At 35.1% G+C, this 12,442-nt stretch overlaps 1 protein-coding gene across 3 annotated transcripts in view; it reads left to right on the top strand.

The window, feature by feature from the left end:
* myo1g (myosin IG) overlaps window positions 1-12,442 on the top strand; it is a 107,542-nt gene that overhangs the window by 67,994 nt on the left and 27,106 nt on the right. For 2 of the 3 annotated variants that reach the window (XR_012394704.1, XM_005170069.6), the window contains exon 21: window positions 11,083-11,240. Coding sequence is in view for 2 of the 3 variants with exons in the window: in XM_005170069.6 (XP_005170126.1) it covers window positions 11,083-11,240 (158 nt within the window). In the remaining variant the exon portion in view is untranslated. The remainder of the gene's footprint in view (window positions 1-11,082; window positions 11,241-12,442) is intronic. The other variant, NM_001045221.1, reaches the window with a different exon arrangement.

Below are 12,442 nucleotides of genomic sequence, written 5' to 3'. Positions count from 1 at the left end.
CAGGTTACATTGTCTTTATTTAGGGCCATGAGCTATCAAAACAATATCGATATGATAACTGTATTTTAGCTGTTAAAATAGGCCTAAAATATATTTTCGTATGTTTCATTTAAACGCAAAAGGCATTTTTAAGTGCCCTAACTTGACTGTTGCTGCATAATGGGATGTTTCTTTCACAACTGTTAATGCGCTTTAGCTATGTCAAAATGAAAGCAAACATTTAAAAGGGTTCTGCGTTATGTCAATTTAAGTTTAATTTTAATAATGTTAATAATAATGAATATAATACATTTAAATATTAATTATAGTGTAGCTTACTGTGATAATGTGCAGTGTCCCACTAAACATTTAATTAGGCTACTCCAATATGAAAAAAAAACCTGATGTACAAATGACTGGCAGTTGCGTCTCTGCTAATATTAATTTAACAGCACGTTTTTTTTTGCATTTTTTTTCCTTTTAGAGCTCAAGAGAGTTGTATTCAAAGAATTAGTTTACCAAATCATGTAATGAATTAGGCTGCTAGTCTTTATGTTAACTAGTACAGTTTTCTCCCGTGTGAGTTGAGTGCGCCTCTGCTGCTGCGTGTGTGCACCTGACCTGACGCGGGTAGCAGATCTCTCCAAATTCTTTCAGAAGAGGCAAGGTCTTACTTTATAGTATAGTCTAGGTTATTTAGTAAAAAATGTGTCTGTGACATGGGTCTGTATATGTGCAGTGGGCCTGCAGTACGCACTGTACCCAACATGAGGGAGCAAATTAATGCTGGTTTTTATTTATTTATTTATTTATTTTTATTTATTTATTCATTTATTTATTTATTACATAATTTAAACTGATTACTGATTAAACGGTGTGTGATATATTCAAAGCAAGAAAGAATGACAACAAATAAAGGTGTGCGTTTGTGTGTTTTAAAGCGTTTTTCCGCAAAAATTACCATTCAGATTACTATTGCTTAATACAAGGTTCAAAATGAGTAAATGCTCTTTAAAACAGAAAAACTTAATTTAGACATTTGAGTCTAAATCTAATGAGACAAATATGATCCCCTGCACGGAGTGGAGACAGTCTCATTATTAGCACATGAGCCATGGAAATTGTCTCGTTTCATCAGACAGATTAGATCCAGCTGCTGCGCAGTAATCTCGCATGGAATTTTATTTTACAGACTGGCTTAAATAAGCAGACATCTCCATTCTCACAAGGAGTTTGAGTTATTTCACCTTTCAACTGAGTATGGTAATGTGGGCATGTTCAGTGCTGTTGCGAATACGAACTTGTAAATGCCTGTCCTGCGCATAAATTATTTGATTAAATTAGTTAAATTGTAATTGACCGGTACAACATGGAAAACAGTTTAATACAGGCTTCTCTGATACTGAATATTTCACTTTAATGTTATAACATTAATATAATATTAATGTTATTTAGGCTAGAATACATTTTTTTATTAATTTTTATTTATTTTATTTATTTTGACAACCGAATTAGTGATTCGGCATTGTTGAAGCATATAGCGGATTTGAAGCATCTCAAATGTTATTCGTTCTTATATTTTCTCTAGAAAATAACTGAACATCAAAATTATTGAAACAAAGAGAAAAACTATACGAAATTTTTTTTTAAATATTTTTTTTTCTAAGAAAAATATATATTTTTGTTTGAGCCTGTCCACTCAGCTGTGCGGGAGGATGATTTTCAGTCAGTGGAAAGTGAGGATTTAATTAGCCTAATGCTTCACCAAATGTATTGTCTCACAATCTTTTGACATATATTTGCAATTTTAAAGATTATGTTTTGAGCGTCTGATTTTTCCTTGGTGCTGATGTGTTTTATTACATTTAGATTTCAATGAAATATTAAAATTAAAAAGGAAACGAATTATGTCATAACGAAAAAAATATTGTCTTTGACAGTAAGCATCTGTGTCTTGACATTATTGGGAAAGGAGCGGGCGGTGCTGGATTTAGCGTACAAAAATAGTGTTATTCCATGCGTTCAAAATAATTACAAACATCAATGTCATCTAAAGTCTTAAAATAATTAAATGTTGTAATAATATATTAAATAATGCCTAACATCTGCGTTTAGGCTGTTTAAACTGTTTCTGTCTTTTAAAACAGCAAGTTCTGCGAAAAAATCGTGCTCTCCCGTTTGCGAAGTGAAAGTGAGGTGCAGCGTATGTATGAGTATGAGTTAGCAGCTACTGAACCACCTGCTAACTCATACACATAGACTGTATTAACAAAAATATCACAATTTAAGGTAATAACATCATAAAATATGTTGATATATATTCCTAATTGTTATATGCAATATAATTCTGGTTCAGTAAAAAAGAGTGTCAGTATATATTGACACTCTCTTTATATCACATTTCTAACATAATAGTTTTAATAACTATTTTAATACTAGATATTTTTAATATATCAGTTTAAAGTGCACTTTAAAAACTTAACTATAGGTTAATTATAGGGTAAAGTTATGGTAGGATTAATTAAGTCATTTTATAGTGATTTGTTACAATAAAAAAAAAACTCAAGGAGGCTATTATTGACCCTAAAATGTTTTTTAAACATGATTTCGTTGTATTGTCGTTTATTTAAAATATTTTAGCAGCCATGTTATTTTAAAGAGAAATAAAAAAAATTACAGTCATTGTAGCAGACTAAGACAACAATCTGATTATGCAGTAAGGAGCCCCGCCTTTACTCTTGAGGGTGAGCTCACGCAGTTTGCACTAAACACCTGTGTCTTTTAAAAAAGGTTTGCTTGCTGTTTATGCTCTTCAGGATCGTTGCATTTTTGCTGTTTTTTTGTGTTCCATTTTGATGCTCTTTGATGTAGGACAAAAAGGCAAATTTCTAAAACAAGTGGTTATTGTAGCTCGTTAGATCGTGAAGACATAATAATAATAATAATAATAGTAATAATAATAATAATAATAATAATAATAATAATAATAATAATAATAATAATAACTTTAATTTAGATGAATGCACATTCAATTAAATTAATTAATTATTTTCACTATTTTATTTTATTTAAATGTAAACAAGAAGACAGATATATGCGTTTCATATACATTGTTATATTTTACAATAAATGACCAGGCTAAATACTTATGATTCTTAACTTTTGTGTTTTGTGTGATTTTTTAAAAAAAAGTATTGTTATAAATTAAATATTTAACGTGTTAATCTGTATTTAATTTTACCAAATGATTAAATAATCAAGCAGTTTTTACAATTTTTAAATAAAACATTTAGAATTGTTTTGTAATCTTTAATTAATGCATTGGATACAAAACTGCTATTTAAATTTAAACGTTTGACTGGAGCGTCGTTAATCTTAATTTTTAATTATTAAATAAAATTTAGCCACAGGTAATTTTGCAAATAAAATAATAAATAGGCGTCACGGTGGCGCAGCACAATTCGGACAGCTAGATGGTCGCTGGTCGACAGATCAGAATTGGGTCAGTTGGCATTTCTGTGTGGAGATGCATGTTTTTTTTTTTTCATGTTGGCGTGGGTTTCCGGATGCTCCGTTTTCCCCCACAAGACATCCCACACAGAAAGAACGTTCATTCATTCATTCATATTCTTGTCGGCTTAGTCTCTTTATTAACCCGTGGTCGCCACAGCGGAATGAACCGCCAACTTATCCAGCACGTTTTTACGCAGCGGATGCCCTTCCAGCCGCAACCCTGGGAAACATCCACAAACACTCATTCTCACACATTCATACACTACGGACAATTTAGCCTACTCAATTCACATGTACCGCATGTGGACTGTGGGGGACACCGGAGCACACAGAGGAAACCCACGCGAACGCAGGGAGAACATGCAAACTGCCTATGGTTCATGATGGTGTTTTTACATTTGCAAAGCGGACAACTGCACACTTATCATAACCTAACATAAATCTTTATTTTTACCTTTAAAATTATAAAAAAGGTATATAGTCTAGAGTTGCGTGTTATCCATGCCAAAATTTAACCAATTCTCTCGGTAATAACTGTGAATTTAGGTAGCTATCTTTTTAAGGTATTTTTCTGTCTACACTAATGCTTTAAAATTTAACTAATTAACACAAATAGCTACTTTTTTTTTTTTTTTTTTTAAATGACATTATTGTAACATTTAACTTTTTCTCATTTATATTGGTTGGGTACGGGTACGTGAACAATTTTTTCAGTGTACGTGAAGCGTGATGATTTTGCTGATTTCACTATTTATTTATCGGTATAGAATAGTCTAACCGTGGTAAGCTTGCATGCATAGTTTGACGTCTTTACCTAAAACTGTACACATTTATTATTTGAAATAAAACGGAAATAAATAAGGAGAATAAAATAATGTAACGTTTCCCAGAGATGGGTTGCGGCTAGAAGGGCATGCGCATCCGCTGCGTAAAAACTTGCTGGATAAGTTGGCGGTTCATTCCGCTGTGGCGACCTCGGATTAATAAAGGGACTAAGCCGACAAGAAAATGGATAAATGAAAATAATGTATAAAGCCCTTGGCACTGAAAGATCTGTCGCATTTATATAAACGGTATTGTTGTACTACCTTCATTGATAAAGCCAGTAATAATGAAACTGTGCGTATTATTACTACAATAAAAGTACCTATATATTATACTGCCTTAAGCTAGTAACTTGGGCAGCAATGCAAAGTAATAACAAATAAGTGAATAAATAGCCTAAATGAAAGGAACAGGATCGTCCAAAATCAGTCATAAGGTCTGCCCTATTAAAATGCCCCTGGCGCAGGGCCTGTCAGGGATGGCATTGTGGAGTTTTGCTATAACGCACATCAAACGCACCCAAACAAGCTAACCAACGTATTCAAGACCACTAAAGCTGGCAGGAGCTTGATGGGCTGGAGCTAAAATCTGCATTAGCCCTCCAACTGATGTTGCCCATCCAGCCCTAATAGTATTGAGTCAGTTTGCGTTTGCATAGACCTGCTATGTCAATGTAACGTCAATGTAACTTTATATTTTATTCATTATTTTAATTTATATTTTGCTAATTAATACTTAACTGTAAAAATGTTATTGAATCTACTTAAACTATTTACGTTCAATATGTTTGTTACAATGTTTAATATGTGTTAGTTGAGAAAGTTATTGTTGTGCTCCGGCTCCTTTAAGGGAGGCGCACTGGAAAGCAGGAGAGAGAGGGAAAAAGGAAGTGGAGGAATTCGGCAGATGCAATGCTGTTGTAATGTTGTTTGTGAATGTTATGTCGATGCTCCAGATTAAATAAAAGAAACGAATTATCACCCTGGTATCCAGCGTTTATTTGCGATGCCCACGTTGGAGAGAATGGTCTGTAAACAGCCAGAAATAAGGGTTACAACAACATGCCCGGTCACTTTTGCCAAGGCACTTACAAAAATATATTTCTGCTGATGCCATCTATCTAAAATGAACATTAACAAGCATAAAGACGTGGAATCTATCTATGTTAAAAGGTACTTTGTAAATAAGCATTTGCTATCAGTTCAGAGTGCCACGATCAGTGGTGAATTAGTCTTGTCTGGTTCTGTTCATCGTTGATTGGGTGAGAGCAGCTCAAGCTTACTGGCTGTGGAAATCAGCGGGAGTGGCTCATTATACTTCAGGAAAGCGCCGTTTATAACGCGCGTTTCAGTGGGGTTAAAACGGCGTTTTAAACGGCGTTTTGTGGCAAGCGGAACGCGTCATAAGCCGCGCTTTTTACTAACACTAAAACGGCGTTAAAAACGGCGTTTTTTACAGGTTTACGCGCGTTATTTGCGGCGTTTGCAACCAGAACGGCGTTTTTAGCGGCGTTTGAAATGGTATTAGCGCCGTTTAATGCGGCGTTTTAATTGTAAACGCGATTGATTAATAGTGTATTTCCGATACCTTCGGCTTGCCATAGTGGAGATCTGCTGAAGGCGCGCAGCTGGCGTGCTGTGAGGAGTTCTCGTCTTTAATAAACTACGGCAGTTTGCGATCACTGAACAGTAAGAATGATTAATAAATCCATATCAAAAAGTCCCTTAAAAGTCACGTCTCGCTTTCGGTTTCGGGCTTTGGCGCGTTTCGCGCTCACACACAAGCGTACCGCGCCAAAGCCCAAGTGTACCGCGCTCAGGCACACCTCTTCCAACCGGGCCAGGGCCGGCCAAGTGAACCGTGCTTGAGCCCGATTCAACGCACTCACACTTCTCAAACGATCCGGGAAACGGGCCTGGGCACGGTACGGATGGCATAGTGTGAGTAGGCCTTGTCAACCACACAGCCTACCTGAGTATTATTGCTGACCATGTCCATTCCATTATAGCCACAATGTATTTTCTGATGGCTACTTCCAGCAGGATAACGCTTCTAAAGGCCTTCTTAATTTTTTATCGAAATATGTCATTTTCTGTATTTTTTATAGCAACAAATATGTTCTTTTCATGTATTAAATTGAAATAACTGAACATAAACACTGGCTGTTGAGTAAAATGCTCATTTTAGAAGAAAATTTCAGATGGCAGTTTTGCATCTGAACTCTTTAAGTGATCAAATCAGATATGCACAATCCCCTCTGTAAAAACATTTGACTGATATGTCAGCAAAATTAAACCTTTTAGACCTGACCTCATCAAATGCTCAGATTTTTGTTCTAGAAATGTTTTCAACAAAGTGCATACTTAATTAAATAATTACCTATTTAAACATACCATTGATTTTTATTGTTTTTTTTAACCCTGTAAATTCAACATATTAACCAGTTTCTTGATTTAAATTGACAGCATGTTTTAATGATAACCAGGCAGTTATGATGCCAGTTAAACCATTAATGTAATCAGTCAACTGGAGATTTATTGTGATTATTAATTTGTCTTTATTTGCATTGAGGGTTCCATGGAGAAGCTCTACATCCATGAAAACATTCTACAAAAGAGGCTTTATAGTACAAAAATAATAAAAGGCTCTTTATATTATTGAAATCAATATAAAATTTGACTATGAAGAAATTTTCACTTAAGGGTTTTTGTGGAAACAAGAAAAAAAAGTGTAAAATTGAGAAAATATTTTTTTTTTGTTCTTATATCCTTTATTTAAAAAGAAATATGCAATTATGACAGGAAGCACAGCATTAAAACCCACAATGATGTATTTATAACTGTTAATCATGTGTTGCATTCTTGATTTCAGAGCATTCTGGGATAGCCTTCATTGCTCTTTGAAAGTTAATTCAAAAATGCTATTTAGGTCTTTGCGTGTTTCTCTGTGATTGTGTTTTCTGGTCCACCCTCATTTCCCTTACTCTCAGACAGCAAGGTCAGCCATGTGTTCTGCAGGGCACAGAGCGATTAACCTGCGCGTGCATGTGTGTATGTGCATGGGCGCATGTTTGTGTGTTCATCCAAGTGGCAGTAAAGAGGCTTAACGCTGCCTGATCACTCGCTTTCTTTCAGGCACCGCGGTGACGCACCGACTGTTCATAACTGTTCACATTCATGCATACTTATAAACACACACTAGCCTTTAATGAACCTTCATGCTCACAAGACCCCTTAAAATTTGTTTGTGTCTCACAATTTGAAGGCTTGTGTTTTAAATGGCCTTAGGCTGCTTTAGTTACAGCAACGCACACATTTTTATCATTGCAGTACACTGAATAAATGTATGCACAGTTTTTATAGGTATTAAAAAAGATCCTTGAACCCTATATTATAAATAATAGTTCTTGAATCTGATTGGCAGTTAGCTGTGCGATATTCTGCAAATAACAGCAACCTTGTTTATTACTCCTCCCACATTCAGCAACAAGCAGAGGACACTCTAAATACATTTGACAAACATTGCAGCTGTTGGACAATACAATGTACTTTTGTGGCTTTTTGTACTTTGCGGCTTTCGAGAAATACTAAAATCTCTGTATAAGGATGGCATTTCATACAGTTCAGCCTTATAATCTTAAAATGTGAGCAAAATCTCCTGTTTTGTCATTACTTTAAATATTATGCTAGAGAATCTCTCAAACAGTAGCTCTAAAGTGACATTGGTGAAGTAGCAACGGTCTGCTGTTCTGAAGTCAACTACAGATGTGAATGAATGGTGGAAGAAAGTAGTTCCTCATACAAAAAAGTTTTTTGAAACTCGTGTTTGATTTTCTTTTTTTATTTACACGATTATCACACTCGTAGCAGTGCGATATGGCTGTATATCATCACTGGTGGGAAACTATTGCCTCATTCACACAGCGACTTTATAGCTGCCCGTCGCTCTGGGTGGCAACCTTCTGCAAACACAGGTCTGTGTAAGTCTACAGCACAGAGAATACAACAGGCCTCTGATAGCTAAGAGAGGATCATGTGAGCTTTACTGGTGCTCCTATTGGCTGTAACTTTTCATTTGCGTAAAGTTTAAGCATTCTTAACTTTGTCGCATCGCCCGACATGCCCACCTGGTCGCCAATGATCGCTGACGCTTGCGTAGATGGAGGTTGCCGGATGTTTCTCACTCTTTTTTGAAAGGAACGATCAATTGTTGCTTTGCCCTTGCAAATTGCTCGTAGTGTGAATTTGGCCCAGTGCCAATATTAACAGGATATTGTGTTGTCTCCCAGTAATAAACTTATATATATATCATGGTTTCCACTACATTCATTCTTCCATGGTGGGTGCCACACCAAAATTCCTCTTGCCACGGCTACATTACAGCTTCCGATTCAAAACATTCAGTTATTGTTTTTTTTTTTTTTTAATAGCGGGTTATAATTGAAACAAAACATATTAAAAGGTAAGTGAATTATAACAGTGCAAACTTTTCTGTAATCAAAGTAGTGCTGTGCGTTATTTGTTTATCGCTTTAAGATGACATGCTCACTGACAGGAGCATGATGCTTTCAGTTAAGATAAACACAGTTTCCATAATTATACTTTATAGATAAAGATCTATGGCTCTGCATACAATGACTTTATCTTGCTGGAGTTTATAGCCCTTTCACTTTGCTTCAGGACACATTAATGCGACTTTATAGGTCTATTGGAGACTTTCCAAAACTCACAAATATTCCTAGCCAATCTATTAAATGTTGGAGACATACTCATTACAAAAATGCACTAAATCACAAATGAGTGTCTATTTGAGAGCGCAAAAGAAAATCTGCACTTAAGCAGCATATATTTGAGTGGGCATGCAAGAAGTTTTGTGCACGAACTGAGGAAATCGGTGCGCAGGCAAAGATATTTGCATGCTTGTATTACATGAATGCAATCTCAACTTGTAATACTGCTGCACTTATGACATTTTTCATTGAAATAATGCCACAGGTAGTTGCTAGATCTGTGTAAAAGGCCTACCGCCATAGCTGGAAAAAAAACCCTAGAGGAAACACTGAATATTATTTATAAAAGGTAAAAATAATAGGAAATAGTTTTATTAGGTATTTAAGTCATTATACGAATTTTACTAAAATAGAAAAGCAGTGGATTTCAGTGGCAGTAGATTTAGGGTCCGTTTATATGTCATTGATGAAGTGCAAAACAGAGACGCTTTCTCTTGCATTTTAAAAAAAATTCTCATATACACAACATTTTTAAAATGATCTGCCCTCACACTTATCCAGAAGTACAGCTAGAATGATGTTTAACATATGCCAGGCCATATTTGGTGCTGTCACTTTTTTAAAAACAGCAGCTGTAGAGAAGTACCTGTATGTCTGGGCATCTCAGCATTGATGTTTATTTGGAATATGCTGTATATGCATTTATGATGTGTTTACACTTTTGGTTCTAATGTGAAATAAATCCACACTTTCCTGTTGAAGCATTAGCAAACACTTGAGCAACAAAACCACTTTAATGTACTCCACTATTGTTTTGTATGCTTGTTTTCGCTTATGGCTTCAATTGAAACATTTCTAAAGCTATCAAAGCTGTCATGAACTCAGCATTTTCAAAGGTAATCATTTTTGGGTGTTTACATGCAAACTGTTAACAAATTTATATGTTTTCAGTTACCAAAATGCTTTTGTCGTGTAAACAAATGGGCAATTTTGTCTATAAAAAAATTGCGTAAATTGCTTTATTTACAAAAACTGTGATATAGAATACATGAATCAAATAATACAGTTCAAAACTGAGAGCTTAAAAACGTGTCTAAACGAGAAACCAAACAAAGCACAGGTAAACACAATTAGACAAAAGTGTTTGGGGCCTATGCACGAAACTAAAGGTAACACAGCATGAGAGCCCACAAACTGAATATAACTTTTTTGGGGGTGTTTACACAGACACAACAACGATGGCATTTTCATAAACTTCCACTTTGAAACCGTTTTCAGTTCATTACCAATTTCAGTTACCAAATCGCTGTTGTCATGTAAACAACTGGGCAGTTTTGTCTAAGAACACTGTGTAAATTACACCTTACTTTCATTAAAAAAACTGATGAGAGTCTACAAACAGAACATAAGTGTGTACCTAGCTTAATGACATTTGACATTTGCAGGAAGCATTTGATTAGACGAAAGTGCGTGCAGTGCAGCAAAAGTCATCAATAGAATTTCCCACAAAAGATTTAGTGCACTATTTCATGTTTTTTTTTTAAACATACATGCATAAATACACATAAAATACAAAACAACAACATAAATGCGCATGGATATGCACGTTCACGTACATGCATACAGCATCCCCAGGAATGCTTCTAATCTTAGAGTCATGTGTACCAGCCACACACACACACACACACATTTTTTTCTGACGCACAACTTTGATTGGTCACACTCTTTGAGTAATTGCAACAATCAAGCCATTCATTCATGATTATTTCCAGCATATTACTCATTCTCAAGGTTACTGAGTCAATCATGTGCTAAAGCAAAGAAAGTAACTGCACTGTGAGTGAGTTTCTTACTTTGGGATTGCAAAGGCAAAGGTTGACAGCATACCAGTAGTTGAAAGTAGAAAAAATGCATCTGTTGGAAAAAAACATGGATTTTTTTTTACACAATTGCTTTGGCATCACTGTGCAACACATGCTTTCTAACGTGTTTTCACAAGTTTGAATTGCTCTTTTATTCTTTTCTCACTCTTACAGGTGGTTGGTTTAAGCGTAACAAGTGGCAGCGACCAGTTGGTGGTGCTACACACTGCCACTCAAGATGACTTTCTAGTGCACCTGCAGAGGGGTCAACTAAATCCAAATCAAGATCGCGTAGGAGAGTTGGTGGGCGCCATTACAGACCACTTTACACGGTAAAATTCAAAGCCACTTTTGTGCATATTTGCAAGTATTTTTGCTACTAAAGCATGTGTCTCTTTTACTGATGCTTACACATTACTGTTGTGGATATAAACATACTGTCACTTTTAGTTATAGGGCCAATGATATTTTTCTGTCATCGTTTACCCTTCCAAGCCCGTAAAACTTTTGTTAAACTTTAAAAAAGATATTAAGTTATTTTTAAACCAGAGAGGCTTCTGTTTCTCCACTGAAAGTCTATTTACCCAAAACTCTTATGCTTTCAAAGGCTTGTAAGGAAACATTTTTTTAAAATCCATGTGAATCAAGTTTCTATATTATATGAGATAAGGTAAGATCGCTTGATATGGTGATCAGATTGAAGGAGCACACTGTCATATTTTTTAAAAATATTTCCTATTATATTTTTCTCATTTTTCTTATTTCTTTAATTTTACTGAAAAATATTTAAATGTAAAAAAAAAAACTGCTACGTTTAATATTATTAGCAAGATTTTTATTTTCAATTGACTACAGAACAAACCACTGTTGTTCAAGGACTTGCTTAATTAACTGAAATTCCCTAATTAATTGAATTAATCTTGTTATGCCTTTAAATTGTACTTTAAGGGCACCTATGATGAAAATCATCTTGTGTAAGCTGTTTGGACAGAACTGTGTGTAGGTATAGTGTGTTCACAGTCATATTAGGGTGATATAAAAACATTACATTTTTTAAATTTCCTGACGTAAAAAAAGGATCCAAATCCCTGCCGTTTTGAGTCCAACTGCAACGTGACGCAGGAGTGTGGTTTCCCCACCCACCGAACTGATTGACAGCCGCGTATTACCATGTTTCTGTAGTAACGCGTAAAATCATATCAATAAGACAGGACATGCACAAAGCAACTGGGATTAAAAGATCTGTTTGGCTCTCTATGTTAATCAAATGTGATCAAGAATGAGTTTTACAAGTTTAAGATTTAGTTTTAAAACAGTGTATGTTTATAGTAATTACAGCAATTTTACTGTCTTTACTTTATCTTCACAGCTGTGTGTCAGTACAATTATAAAATAAGACGCTTCAATCCTTTTGTGAACGTTAAATCAGGTTTATTTTGTACAGTAACATAACCGATATCTATACAGCAGTGGATCTTAATGTGTATCCTGTCACATTTGCTGTGCAAAAACAGTGCAAAGTTAAATGCATGCA

Source organism: Danio rerio, chromosome 19 (assembly GCF_049306965.1).
Source record: "Danio rerio strain Tuebingen ecotype United States chromosome 19, GRCz12tu, whole genome shotgun sequence".
Classification (NCBI taxonomy): Eukaryota; Metazoa; Chordata; class Actinopteri; order Cypriniformes; family Danionidae; genus Danio; species Danio rerio.
Note: the sequence above shows the minus strand (reverse complement) of the source record. Positions and strands in the feature narration are given on the sequence as shown.